Source organism: Arctopsyche grandis, chromosome 5, assembly GCF_051622035.1.
Source record: "Arctopsyche grandis isolate Sample6627 chromosome 5, ASM5162203v2, whole genome shotgun sequence".
In the NCBI taxonomy this organism is placed as follows: Eukaryota; Metazoa; Arthropoda; class Insecta; order Trichoptera; family Hydropsychidae; genus Arctopsyche; species Arctopsyche grandis.
This window is the reverse complement of record NC_135359.1, coordinates 6,416,162-6,431,657: the sequence shown is the minus strand read 5'-3', so window position 1 is coordinate 6,431,657 and position 15,496 is coordinate 6,416,162. Positions and strand designations below refer to the sequence as shown.

Genomic DNA, 15,496 nt, shown 5'->3' with positions numbered 1-15,496 from the left:
GATCAAAAAGATATCAAACGAAGCTGTCCTCGGCATGATGGGGAGAGGCAGGGAACTTGTTTCTGTCATCAAGCGGAGAAAGATGGAGTACCTCGGACACATGATACGGGGTCCAAAATACGAATTTCTCCGTTTGATAACCATGGGGAAAATAGAAGGAAAAATGCGCATGTGCATGTGGACCGATATGAGCGCCGAAGAGCTATTCCGAGCCGCTGAAGACCGATGCGGATATATTCAAATAATCAACGAGGTGGTTGCCAACGTCCGGATGCGGACAAGGCATTAACAAGAAGAAGAATGGACTTGACGCCAATAATTTTTTAATAACACGACTTAGCATTTCTGAAGAGATATATTTTTCAATTTTCTCTGAATTTTTCCACAAATCGTACGTAAAACAGGAACCTCAGAAATGATTTGACCACTTCACCAGAAATGACTGGGGAAGAAGGGCTATGATCAGTCGATTGAATTTTCGCAACAGTTTGCATTAAGTTCGCCGTATTATCTCCATTTCTCGAAGAAGAGCTAGGTTGCTTTTCTGATAAAACTGCCGAAGGACTTAATTCCACTATTTCACCAGAGACTTTGTCAGTTTTAGTCAATTTCGATTAACTCGCGATTTGATTATTTTTTTGCTTTCTTCACTGAAATTCTTAAAACTACTCATATTAAAAAAAACATAAAATACTTCTCAATTACAGAGAACACAATGGTACACTTTACCTTGAGCAATGAGCTAATTTTTATATAAAACGATCAAACACATTTCGGGAGTTGGTTTATGTAATTGTAATCAATCGCGATCTTATTCCGGAGCGTGTTCAAAATCAATTGTCGAAAAATCTGAACGAACCCATTGATTTTGTGCGTAAAGTTGTAAATTTGACATATTTTGGTCGCTATTTCTATTATTTATTAACGGAAAGACTTAAAAAGTTAAAAAATTAGTGAAAAAGGCGCGTCGCTTTACGGCGCCCTCCAAGCCTCGGCGCCCCCCGCACTGCGGGGTCTGCGGGCGCGGTAGTTATGCCACTGACATATGTGCAAGAGATAGAATGTTTAATTGAATAGTGTTTTTCAATAACAACAGATACATATATAAAAAAACAAGTTCAAACCACTGATATTAAGAGGGCTGTACACCCGAAACCTTAATTTTCTTGCCGTTCCTTTCTTCGATATATATGTATATTGAGTGAATGCGACAATATATATCAAGATACATATTGAGTGAATAGTTGCGCTTCGACCAGATAATACGTATTTTAAATCGACAAATCGAGGTTTCGTATTCTCCAATTTTCTCCTCCGAAACTGGACCAATTTTTAAAAAAATTTCATCATCGGTATGAGAAATACATTTTCTATGCAACTGTATGCGTATTTTTTTTTTGAATCGACCGTTAAAAAAACACACTGGACTCTTTTCATGGGTGTAAAAAAGATGCGATTTTATAGATGTTTGGCGGCTCTTAGCTCCTATAAAAAATAACTAATCAAAAAAATAAAAGCACAGATACATGCAAATGGTTGATATATATAGCATATTAAAAAATAATTTCTCTTGTATCATAATTGAGGAAGGGAGAAGTGTAATACGTTTGTATCGACAAGGCGCTGGTGTCCAGCCCTCTTAAGCGTCTCATTGAAATTTAAGTAAAAGTGTACACAAATTTCAAATCTATGAAGCAGATCTAATGCGATACAGTATTGAATAGTATAAGGTGACCATTCGTACTGATTTAAACAGGACAGTACTGGTTGTTCGATATCTGTCCTGAGATAAAACCAGTACAATTTTTTATGTAACCGATTTTTTGTATCTAATAGATGGATAACTATACAAATTCTTCGGTGAAAATGATGTCTTCTCATAGATGTATAATATACTGGTCTCCCTTTTGGCGCATGCAAAATACATAAAATACATGGCGCATGCACACTTTCTCTCAGTAGGTAGTTAGCTTCTAAGTAGGAAAGGTTGATTGCGGAGATCTTGTCGATAGATATGCGGAGATGTTGTCGTCACTAACTGAGGGGTGCGGGGGGTTTAACTAGCGGGGAAGTGAAAAAAAACGCCGACCGCTGCGTCGTAGGGAAAAAACCTTTTTTTTCCCAACTTCCCCGCTAGTTTTAAACCCCCCGCACCCCTCAGTTAGTGGCGACAAGATCACCGACCAAAAATGTATTGTAAGGCGCATCTAGGTTATTCTATATCAATGTGTCTTCTACAAAAATATTGGAAAATTAGTCAAATGTTGTTTCCGTTTATTAGGAAAAAATACACCAACCGACGGATTTTTGACTTTCATGAACAATATATAGTCCAGTGATAAAACGAAATTGATTGATGAAACCTTAAAATGTTTGCTAATCACTTAGTATAATTTTAACCAGCCTTATGTAGAATTTTATGAGAGAATTCAAGAAAATTAATTAATTTTATAATAAATGTGTGTCTCTTTTAAATAATTAAAATATTTAGAAATATGTTTTTGGAAAAAATGTACTGGTTTTGAATTTAGTCTAGTACTAAATGACAGTTAATGTGTACAATATTTATAATGTACATAAGTTCAAAAACACATATCAGTGTTTTGAAACTAAAAACCGTTTTTTGTTCACAGTAGATTAAGAGGGCTGGACACCAGCGCCTTGTCCATACAAACGTATTACACTTCTCCCTTCCTCAATTATGGGTACAAGGGAAATTATTTTTTAATATGATATGGATATTCACCATAGGCATATTTATGTGGTTTTATTTTTTTGATTAGTTATTTTTTTATAGGAGCTAGGAGCTGCCAAACATCTATAAAATCGCCTCTTTTTTACACCCACGAAAAGAGTCCAGCGTGCTTATTTAACGGTTGATTTTTAAAAAAATACGAGCACACCAACACAGAAAATATCTTTCTCATTTCTGATAATGATTTTTTTTTAATTGGTACTGTTTCGGAGGAGAAAACTGGAGAATACGACACCTCGATTTTGTCGATTTAAAATAGGTATTATCTGATCGAAGCGCAACCGTCGCATTCACTCAATATATATATATATATATATATATATATATATATATTGATATATATTTAAGATTTATTATAAGATTTCGGGTATCCAGCCCTTATAATAGGACAACTTTTGGAATACTGGATAACTTCAAAGTACATATCTATCTGTTAAACTAACCTATTGTAATACACATGAACAAATAGTAAACTACTTCATATATGTACATTTTCAGAAACATGAAACCTACTGACATATTATTTTCTACTCCAGATTGTCTGGAAAAATAATGAAATAAAAAAGTTCTACTTTAACTGACTTACAACTTAAATTTCTATAAAATGATATGGCAAGGTATTGAAATCCGACCTGAAAACTCCTCGATTGGCTTATCAATGGTGTCATGATCAATCCATGTCAAGCCCATTTCCACTTTTTCTGCGAGATCTTGCCATCGCTGTCTATTATCAACGGTACCTTCGTACAGTGGCATAATCCAAGGAAAAGTATCAGACAGGACTTTATACAGAGGTGCGCATATCACATCGATGAAACCGACTTGCATTTGAGGCAATTCATCTTTCCTCTCTCTGAAAATTCCAATACGAACATTAAAAGTCAAAGTTTTGTCATCAAAGTTGCTCTCAATTTGGAACCATTTTTGTAACCTGTCCATCATCGCAACCGGCTGTTGATTCAATTGCAACTTTTCCAAATCACCCTGGTCGAAAAATTCATCAGCGACCAGTTTGGCGACTCTATGTTGCACTTCCCAAGGTTTTGCAATGGCTGATACATCACAGGCAGTCATCATCATTCCGCAGAGCACTATATAAACAAAAAGGATGCAATATTAATGCAAATTTATTAATGATTTATTGTAAAATAGTACTTTTACATTTCTAAATTTTAAATTTAAGTTATTCAAACAAAACAATATATACAAACACTCTTTTTTATCTTCACTCTGCCAATCGAACTCTCCGTTTTCAGTCAGTTCCAAAAACTTGCTCCTCTTCTTGAAATACATCGCCAAATCCGTAGATAAGATAGCTGTCTCTACTATTTTCATTACATTCTTATAATCGACTGGAGAAAGTGCCTAAAAAAACACCAATAATTCACATTCAAATTTATGTACTTTTTATTTTATTTTTATCTTTAATTAACCTCAATGTGCCTTCCTGGCCAGAAACATTGTATATTTGATACAAATATTATTAGTATTATACAAAGTATGTACGTAAATATAATACATATCAATTAATATCCATAGAGGTATCTATGGTTAATTTTTTGTAAGTTTGCAGCATTTTAAGCAATTCAACGAAGTTCAGTAAATATATATATATCAATTAACATCTACATATATTACGGTCAAATTTGGAAATTTGCAGCATTTTATACAATTCAGCGAAATTTGAGACTGCTGAAAACTCGCAATTTTGCGAGAAAATGGATAAGGTTGCCAATTTGTTGGAACCGTTTCAATGAAAATCAGGTAAATGGGCAAACTCTGATAGGAAACGATCGACCTAGAGTCATAAATCCAAGATTAGCCAGTAGTAAGTAACCAGTGGGTTTTGAACCCGTCTGTTTAAAGCATTATATAACCACTATCTATTCTGCTGGTTATACATGTATAAAATAATATGCACATAATCGGATAGAATCATACCTGAAAAATATTATTACTCTCACTATTGAGTATCATGACGCACTGATCGAAATGATGATGCTCCATGGTAGAAGTCGTATACAGGATAGCGAGAGGACTTTCAGTTTTCGTCTGAAAAGCATTATTCGTCCCCCTGTGGTCCAGATCGTGACACAAACATGCCACCAGCAACCCCAGTATCTCAAGTTCAGACATAAACCTGAAATAACAACGCCATCAATGGTGACCTCTTCAGATAATGTATCTAATATAATAGTACCTATCCATCTTTCCGGTTTTCAACATGGCGAACATAGTTTGAGCTACATTTAGGGCGTGTCTCCAATTGTGATATTTCACAGGTCTATAGTTCTTTTTGACACTCAAGATCCAACGACACAAAACCTGTAATGTATATATAACGTCATATAATTGAATCTTTGAATGGATTTTAGTAAATTTTCAATCAATTACACTGTTTGACAAATGACGACTTTTTTTTGGTTCAGAGACGAGATATGACTTTTCTTATAGATCTATGCTCATTGAACACGAATCTGGTAATGTTGATTGGCTCTAGATCCAGATTTAGTATGTGTTTTTTAAATCGCGCGGTTTTTCTATATATTGGTGTTATTCGGTCGATGTCTCAAAATCTGTCAATTTCCTGTTCAAAATGAATATTGGAATCTATAGTCGGGTATTTTATCTGTCATTTTTGGTACTTTTGAGCTTTCAAATTTCTCTTAAGGAGTCGTCCAGTTCAAATCAAAAGTCAAAAGTACGTATTTTCACTTGGGATTTTTTCCCACTGTTAATACTATTTTATATTGATAGCTGAAAAATACTACAAATAAAAGATAAAATACCCGACTATAGATTCCAATACTCATTTTGAACAGGAAATTGACAGATTTTGAGACATCGACCGAACAACACGAAGATATAGAAAAATCGCGCGATTTAAAAAACGCATACATATATCTCCGAATCTCGAGACAATCAACATTTTTTATTACCAGATTCGTGTTTACTGGGCATAGATTTATAAGAAAAGTCATATCTTGTCTCTGAACCATTTTTCGTGTCGAACAGTGTTATTGTTTAACGATTCATGATTGATTATCATTGTGATCCGATAGGTCTTTTATGATTTGTATTAATTGTTTATTTTTTAACACATAAATATTTTCTCTTCTGATAACGTGTTTAAGTACAAAAGCGTGCCGTGGCTTGATTAAAAATATTTTAAGTAACTTATATTTACATTGAAACAATATCGCATCTTAAGAGGGCTGTACACCCGAAACCTTAATTTTGTTACCGTTCCTTTCTTCGATATATATATATTGAGTGTATGTATATATTGAGTGAATGCGACAATATATATCTATATATATATTGAGTGAATGCGACAGTTGCGCTTCGACCAGATAAAACGTATTTTAAATTGACAAAATTGAGGTTTCGTATTCTTCTATTTTCTCCTCCAAAACTGGACCAATTTTTAAAAAAAATTCATCATCGGTATGAGAAAGATACTTTCTGTGCATCTATCGGCGTATTTTTTTTTAAATCGACCGTTAAATAAGCATGCTGGACTCGTTTCGTGGGTGTAAAAAAGAGGCGATTTTATAGATGTTTGGCGACTCCTAGCTCCTATAAAAAATAATTAATCAAAAAAATAAAACGATAGATGCGCCCCAATGGTGGATATCCATAGCATATTAAAAAATAATTTCTCTAGTGCCATAATTGAGGAAGGGAGAAGTATAGTACGTTTGTATGGACAAGGCGCTGCTGTCCAGCCCTCTTAATATTGTCACATCTTTAACCCACTTTGGCAGTCCTACCTCGCTCATATTAAGACTGATCTATCTTTACTAAGATAAATCTATATTTAGAAATGTCTAACATCTATCTAATATTTTCATTCTTATCATTCTAATACTGTCGTATCTTTATAGGCAACATTTTTTTTAATTCAGAATTTAATCAACGAGAAACATTTATCTTTAAAAACCTGTCTTTGTTTCATTGTAAGAAATGGATATATAATAATTTGTTACGAAATCATTTATGTATGTACATATATTAAACGATTGTTACAATGACTCATATTTAAAAGTGCCCATCTTTACATTCATATCTTCACAATGTCAAATTTTCAATGAAATGTATTTTTATTGGGCCAAATCTTCATAGTTATGCATCTTTGTGGACTGAAAAAATGAAAGCAATACGAATATTTCACTCACATCATATGGTATATGGAATTGTTGCACAAGATTACACTGTAGGAACATTCTCAACGTAGCCCTGCATGTATCATCATCTGCCAAATCGAAATCTAGAACGAGATAAATCAGATTATCATATGCATATTCAATTATTTCATTTTTTGACTAGTTTTGGATATCATTCAAATCCATATCAACACTTCCAGAATGTGTAACGAAACCAAGATAATCTTTATCTAAGACATTTTACTCCTACACATGTACTGTAGGAGCAACACAACGTTTGACTTGAAGTGTGAAGAAGCAGCAATTCACTTAAGTGTTCAATAGAATATGTTAAGTTACCCACCATGAAATGTGTAGCTATACAAGTTATAGTCTTCAGCTGAAGGTATAACTTCTCTCGCCAACTTGGAAGTGTCTTCGCCGGAAGCTGTCGCATGGTACGACAGACATTCCAGAGCAACCTAAGCATTTTAAACACAATGTATGAGAATGTATGTATTCGATCTTTTCAAAAACGTTTCCTATTTGTTAGTTTACCTTTTGTTTGGCCATCAATTTGCAAGCGTTCTCGTACATTTGCGTGTTGTGAATTCCGAGGCCGCAAAATATGGCGAACGCTTCAAATATGGACACGTCACTCTCTGAAAATTGACTTTCGTTCTCCTGAAAACATGAAGTCGTTCGATGAAAACGTGTACAGGCAGCAGAGTGCAATTTTTATTAATTTTGGAGAAGGACGGAGAGTAATAAGTGGAGTGCTTTGATACAACCCAGCATAACCGAATTAGCTGAAATCTAATTTTAGTCTTAAATTCCTAGAATTCAACCTTCGTCCGGATGCTTATTACCATAGCTGGGGTTATTTTACATAAATACAGGCCGTTACAAAGTTTGACGAGTTGTAAATTTAGACATAGCTTTTATGAGTAAAAAACTATAATTTTTTGTCATCTAACTATTTCTAATAGTGGACCATCTCAAGCATACATACATTTTAGTCTAACTGTAATCTATACATTTATTTTTTGTCCTTTAGAAACTATATTGTATACTCCTCATCATAAACCCCAAACAGATCATCTAGAATATTCAATCCACCCGTATCTTATAGATGTTTCATCATCTGAAAACCTAAATAATTCTGCTTGCATTCTAAACTCCTTCCAGTAATATTCTGTCCAACATATCAAGATAGGAAACTTTCATTTTCGTATTATGCGTTAGCTCAGACTTCTATAGACTACATTGCATATATTCGTCTTTTCTTCATAGTTATACTTTCAAAAGCACTAAATCTTATATCTAATAAACTACTTATACTACCTTCCGTTTCTCAAAGCGACACAAACCAATGATTAGAACCGTACCAAGGCATTAGCAAGGGGACATTTGTCAAGGGCGCAAGAATCTGAAGGGCGGTCGGAGCGTGAAGTAAAACTTTCTTACGACGAAAAATACAATATGAACGATACATTTCTATAGGTCGAGTTCTATTTTTTGACCTGGAAAGGCTAAATTTCATTATCAATAGAAGAATTAGAAGAAAAATGAATTTTACAATCGGCAGCATACCCAAAAATAGGCAAATATAAATTACTAAATGATCTCAAATGTTTTAAATATCAAATAAAACATTTATTGGAAATAAAGATCCGAGCACTATTTATCACATGGATATTTTGAATGTACTGAGTGAGTGGGATTTACAAGAATCTTATATTATACATATTTCTGACAATAGCCACGGCCGAAATAAATTTCAGCAAATTGAGAATAATAAAAAATTATTTGAGATATGCAAGTAGTCAATATCGCACTTCTGAGTTAAGCCATTTATCAATAGAACATAAATTAGTGAAAATTTGACGATATTAATGAGTGTGCTAATTTAAAAGAGGGAAAAATATATATTTTTTTTAATTTTTAGTATGAATAGTTAAATTTTACATAATTTAATTTTATAATATAACGTAATTTTAATACAATAAATAATTTTCATAATAAAATTATTTCATTAATTATGTTTTTGCCATTTAGCTATTAAAAGAAAACACAAAAATCATTGGCACGGCTCTGCCCATAGATAAGCCTTCCGACAACAAATACCTTCACACATACATTACGCCAGATCGTTGTTTAGATTTAGCAGTTCAATAATAATAAATATAATAACAAACATCTCCATCGATCGCAAAACGATTTGCACAATGCGAACGAAACGATTAGCGTCAGATACGGTCGATAATCGATCGGACAGATCTGATTTAACTGTCGAATTGGCCCTCCCTAGACGTAAGTCCATCTAAAGACGGACATATTTGGTCGAGCCATTATGACCAAACGATGACTACGACCGTTTATATTGGCCATTGTTGTGCCAACGTTTATTGTGGTCATATCATCGACACTTATTCGCGGGAGGTCTCCGTCCGTCTCATCTTGACAATCGATACGAGGTGTGATCAAAAATATTGTGTAATAATCATGAAAAAAAAAATACAGTAAAGCCTGCTGGATGTTCCAGATGAAGATTGCCACACCTAGATGGTGGAAGCATTGCGTATACTCGTATACATTATTTTTAGTTTAAGTTTGAACCATTGTGGCATTACAGGAGTCCCTATTGCGCCACAATGTTCGAAAAAATACAGGGAGATATACTATATACATATATACACAGACAAAAACTACACGTATACATATTCATAAAAAACAATAGCATTATAATAATAATATATAAAGCAAAAAATATCAAATAATAAAATACAAAGCAGGGAATGTCTTGCACCTATAGCTGGCACTAATATATAAGAATCAGCCGCAAATACAAAACATCCCTGCGAGGCCCAAATGGAAGAAAGAAGATCAAAATTCCACTCATACATCACATTTAATTATAAAAATAATAATGAGCGCAGGCTACCAGACAAATAGGTAAAAATAATCTCCAATAACCTACGATCACTGAGGTGGAAAATATCACATTCTGGTTTAGCAGCAATGATTTCATTGAGAAGTCAAATAGCTCTTGGAATAGGAGCCATTCGACATAAAATTGTGCGAGCATGAGGTACAACCATAATATGATGATGTCTACCACGCACATAATTATTAGGGTCTCAACTGTTCAAGCAACGACGGGCATAACGTATTACCACGTAAAAGCTGGAGAACAAAACGAATTAATGAGAAGTTTGTCTGAAGTTCAAGGGGATTATACCCAAGCATGCCCAAAAGGAAAGGAGTAGGGTAGAGATATGAGTAATACCCATACTCTTTCCTATAAAGGAAACGAAGAAATGCTTTTTGCACTTTCTCAATCATTATGTAATTATATATCATAGTTCCGTCGCCTGATTTTGTACTAACTATGCTTACAATTTTTAAATTCTTTTAAATTGAAATCAATATTCAACCAGCTAGAAGAGTCTCCAAAGACATTACTGGAATATAATCTTCAGATCTGCTTCCAAAAGCAGTAGAGCTTTTGTAAAGATGGTATACTCAAATTTATATACTATTTGATATTTTCAATCACACCCTGTATTCTTGAAAGATGTGTAGTAGTGGTTTTACTATACCTTGTTGATGAGTTGGGCCACTCCGATGACTGCCTTTTGTCCGTTGACTATAGGCATGCATAGGATGGTTCTGGCGTCTCTTGCTTGCACTTTCTGCTCGTGGCCCAGCCAGCTGGCCATGTCTCCAATATTCAGGGTCTGACCAGTTGAGGCCACGTACAGTGCCAACTGGGCCAGAGTGCATCGTTGCACCTCTGCAGCTGTGGGTCGGGACACAACAGCTGACCTGGCGCTCGTACCGAGCTCGAAGACAACCGTAAACCGAATCTTTGCACTCTGAAACAGAAATTTCAATCAAATCTCTGATCTCCAATACTATTATATGATACATAAAAAGTTGAAGATGAGTTCAGAACTGAATCAGAGTATTAAATTAACAATTCGACTAATCTTCAGAAAGGATTCTTAATTAGAAGATTATTAACTGTTACAACTCATTGTTTAATAAGTACGAAGAGTACGAACTCATTGTTTAATAAGGCATCTGAGAAGAATTTTTAAGAAATAATCGGTACTTAATTCGCACTTCAGAGGTGGGGAGAGGAGGGGGGGGGGGTAGGTTATAAACATGCAACAAGTAGATAGTGCGCGGATTTTTCGATTTGATTGATATTGATACTGAATGTAACACAAGTAGTCACGAACAATACTAGTTTCGCATTCACTTTCAATTTGATACCTACATTGTTCAAATACATATTATATATATTTAGGTTTTTGAGCTATTTTTTCTATTATGCTGTAGATTAACATTAGAATAATATTTTTTGATTTTTAAATGCTTTTTATTATTACGAAATTATGTTCACAATACATCTTATATCTATTTTAATAGCTACTGTTCTCCTTATCATTTTCTATTTTACAATTTAATTTAATTTGGTTATTAATCACAGTATTATATTATTCTAATGTTAATCTAAAGCATAATAGGAAAAAGAGCTCAAAAACCTATTTACAATCCTTATAAATGTTCATAATACATCTAATACATAATATTAATTAAAGACTCTCTAAAGTCGATGACCTAAAGCAGATTGTGTTTAGGTAATCTGTGTTTATACCTGAAGGGTATAGACATTTTGTTGTAATCACCGAGACTCTTCACAAGTGTGTTAGTATGGTTATTAGTGATTCTGTCATAGAATCTACTGGTTAGTTTGTTAGTAATGTCTGTAACAAACGGAATATTATATATGGCATGCAGTTTTTTCAGGTTAGTATATATGGGTGTATTATAAATTATTTTTAGGGATTTATTTTGTATTACTTGGAGCTTGGAAAGGTTAGTATTCGAGGCGTTATTCCATACAGGTGAAGCATAGGTTAATAATGGTAATATGAGCGCGCGATATAATTTTATTTTATTTAGCGTTGATAAAGAACTATGGCGATTAAATATTGGATATATTGAGGATTAGAATAATATAATACTATGATTACTAACCAAATTAAATTAAATTGTAAAATAGAAAACGATCAGTAGATCAGTAGCTATTAAAATAGATATAAGATGTATTGTGAACATAATTTCGTAATAATAAAAAGCATTTAAAAATCAAAAAAATATATATGGACATATAATAAAAGTCACCTTGAGAGTTGTATTTATCTGAATTTTCCCGAAAATCATCACGGGCTCATACCGCTGGAAAATTCGTCGATTTCACACTGCTTAAATTCGGACAAGCGTCAGATTCAAACACGTCCGAAACGTCAAAACAGAACGCTCATGTTTTCGCAACTTCCACATTAAACATTCAACAAAATTCCCCTCGAGCATTAGCGAAAAGCTTCGGAAAAGCTTTCGCCATATTGTGCCGGAAACCCGGAACCGGGGTCGACCGAGCTTATAAAATTAACCGGCAAAATGAGCGAATATCCGAAATCAATAAACGGTCTCCGGTGACAGTTTCATTTTCGCAATTTTTCCCTCCCGCTTTTTCCGCAACCTCGATCACTCACTCGTTTGGTTTTTACGAGGGACAGTGGCGCGCGTGATTGAGGAGAGATACACGCGAAACGGAGTGAAGAGAAAATGTGAGATTGGCAGTTCATTAGCAGGATGATGGGGGGCTATTGTGGTAGATCCCACAATCCGACTAGGGAGAAAAAGAAGTGAAAAAACGATAAAAAAAGAGACAATGTGCTACCGATCCGTCTTGGTCGAGTGTCGACCGAGTCGTTCGTTGATTGATGGGACAAGTTTGACTTGGACTAGTTGGAGCAAAACGGAAAACGACACTGAACAAACCCACCTCTGTTGAATTTCCGCATCGTAGGCTCTGTTTCCGAGACGAGGGGACTCATCATATCCACTCGATTGGTTTTAAATTGAATGAAAGTAAAATTGAAACTGCGACGATTCTCTCACCTGTTGTTCGAGAATTTCCTCCACGTCCACGTTGTTGCTCTGTCGCCTCGTTAGAGTCCTTTGTTGCTGTCCCGGCCTCTCCACAATTCTTTCTAAATGGCTCTGGAAATAAATTCACACCAATAAACACTCATATAAAATTTATAAACAACGTAAAAAATAAAGTTATTAATATTTACTATACTAAAAAAAATTTGGCCGCAACACTATATATGTACATATCAGCATTATATAATAAACATTTTAATATTCATTATATAACCTACTAGCTGAAACCGGCACACGTTGCAACGCCACAATAACGCATACAATTCCCCGTTCCCGTTCCCGTTCCCGTTCCCGTTCCCGTTCCCGTTCCCGTTCCCGTTCCCGTTCCCGTTCCCGTTCCCGTTCCCGTTCCCGTTCCCGTTCCCGTTCCCGTTCCCGTTCCCGTTCCCATTTGTCGGAAAAACGCAGGTTTTTCCGACGGATTGGAAAAATTCAAAAACGCAATGACACTCATTCCCGTTTTTCCCGTTTCTGTTCCCGTTTTTTCCTGTTTTTTTTCACAGTAATCTTCCCGGACATGTACACAACAAATCCTGAAAGTTTCATCGTAATCGGTTCAGTGGTTTAGCAGCCTATTCGAGACACACACACACACAGACATTCATTTTTATATATATAGATAGATTAGTGTATTAACAATATATTAAGAGATATTGAGAGCCTATAATGTGAAAAAGATAAAGTTATATGTAGGTGCTTAAACAATTAAAATCTGACAAAAGCAGTGGGTGGCGGGAAGTCAAAAATACTGTAGCATATGCTAAAAGGAGCCGCCGCTATAATTGGTTTTCGAGGATTATCTCCAGGCTTTAGTGCTGTCGGCTAACAATGGAGACCCGCCGAATGGACTTAGTGGACGGTAACGGCACCCAGCCACTTCCCGCTAGAGTTCTCATAACTGACAGCGCGAAAACGTGGGACTGCATATCTGGTACGTGACTATAACAATAGGTAAACAAACGTGTCGAGGAAGATGCACTGAGCGACCTGTCCTTTATAAGCAGGTACTTAGGCCATATAAAGGCATTCTGGATGGAACCCTGGCAGTGCGTGGATCTCCTTAATCACCTAATAAATGCTGTGAAGCGATTTTGGCTTTTTATTTGGATCCTCCACCCAGCCCTACGCAACAATACATACTTATATTTGGATATTCGTGATTTTATATTGATATTTGTGAAGTCGATCGTTTCCTATCATAGTTTTCCAGTTTATCTGATTTCATTGTTGAAACGGTTCCTACATCAAATTGGAAAAAACCGTCCTACCCGCTATGTCACAAATATCTGAATTTGTAAATATCATTATAATATTTAAAAATGTATGTACAAGTCGAAATCCATAGATGTCTCAATTGATTAATTTATTAATAAATTGTTAATTTCGTGTTAAGCACCGAGAGGTTAACGGGTTCGATTCCGTGCTAACCTTCAATGCTGCTGGTCAGACTTGGATATTTGTGACTTCAAGTCGATCCTTTCTTATCAGAGTTTGCTAATTTATCTGATTTCATTGTTCAATTGGCGAAAACCATCCAACCCACTATGTCACCAATATCTGAATTTGATTTATGTACAATATGTAAAGAATTATATACAAGTCTAAATCCATAGATGTCCCTATGGATTAATTAATTAATAGTTAATTTCGTGTTCCTCCAAAATTGCTATACTTCTCTATCTCTCTCGCAAAAATTTGAGTTATTCAGCATCTCGATTTTTTGCTGGTTTGTATGAATGCTGCAAATTTCTCCATGGGTGTCTCTGTGAATTTTTATCGTATTTCCCTTGTATAATGCTTACAATGTTTCTGTATAATGTTCGACCATGGATGTCGTGTTTATTGTAAAAATATATAATAATTATGTAATTATGAAACGATCGAACTGGAGACAAAATACCAAGATCTAGCCAGCAACAACCAGTGAGACTCGAACCCGTGACCACTATGTTCGAAAGCATTATAACTATACATATTCTAACCATTGGTCCATACTGCTGGTTGTAATATCAAATTATTTCCTTGTAACATCAAATTTAAAAAACACTTCATATCCTTCTGACGAGAAGGTTCGTTTCTATTTGAATTTATTTCATGGCTGTGGAGTCGGAGTCGGAGTCGAAAAAAGTCAATCGACTTTAATTAATAATATTACAGTATAGGTGAAATAGAGTCTCCAATTTGATTGAAGTAAACACACTAACAAACAAAATCGATAAACATATAAATAAAATCGATTAATTGCAAGTATTTATGCATGTTGATGTGTTGTGGCCAAAACCGATTGTTTCCTCCATCTCATACTTTTTTACTATTCTAATTTTGCTTATTAAATTGAATTGTTTATACAAATACATATTATATTAATGTACTTTTTATTTATATCTACATATGTTATTACAATTTTGAAGCGATAACACAGCCCTGTATTATTTTAAAAACGCTGTGAAAAAAATAGCCGAAAGTTTATAATCCTATACACGTGGCGTTGGCTAAGCATCCTTTACAGCTTTCGTCCTTTATGCGGGTGTGATTTTACCAACGAGTTTTAAAAAAAGGCCATTTTATTTAC

The 15,496-nt window shown here is 34.7% G+C and overlaps 1 protein-coding gene across 1 annotated transcript in view; it reads right to left on the bottom strand.

Annotated features, from left to right (window-relative positions):
• The window catches only part of LOC143912278 (cGMP-specific 3',5'-cyclic phosphodiesterase-like), a 141,483-nt gene that overhangs the window by 5,497 nt on the left and 120,490 nt on the right, over window positions 1–15,496 (bottom strand). Inside the window, exons 7-16 of the mRNA XM_077431561.1 lie at window positions 12,877–12,978; window positions 10,503–10,778; window positions 7,459–7,584; window positions 7,265–7,382; window positions 6,934–7,025; window positions 4,956–5,080; window positions 4,697–4,895; window positions 3,967–4,120; window positions 3,687–3,846; window positions 3,388–3,608 (exon numbers count right to left, since the gene is read on the bottom strand). Coding sequence (XP_077287687.1) covers window positions 3,388–3,608; window positions 3,687–3,846; window positions 3,967–4,120; window positions 4,697–4,895; window positions 4,956–5,080; window positions 6,934–7,025; window positions 7,265–7,382; window positions 7,459–7,584; window positions 10,503–10,778; window positions 12,877–12,978 — 1,573 coding nt within the window. The remainder of the gene's footprint in view (window positions 1–3,387; window positions 3,609–3,686; window positions 3,847–3,966; window positions 4,121–4,696; window positions 4,896–4,955; window positions 5,081–6,933; window positions 7,026–7,264; window positions 7,383–7,458; window positions 7,585–10,502; window positions 10,779–12,876; window positions 12,979–15,496) is intronic.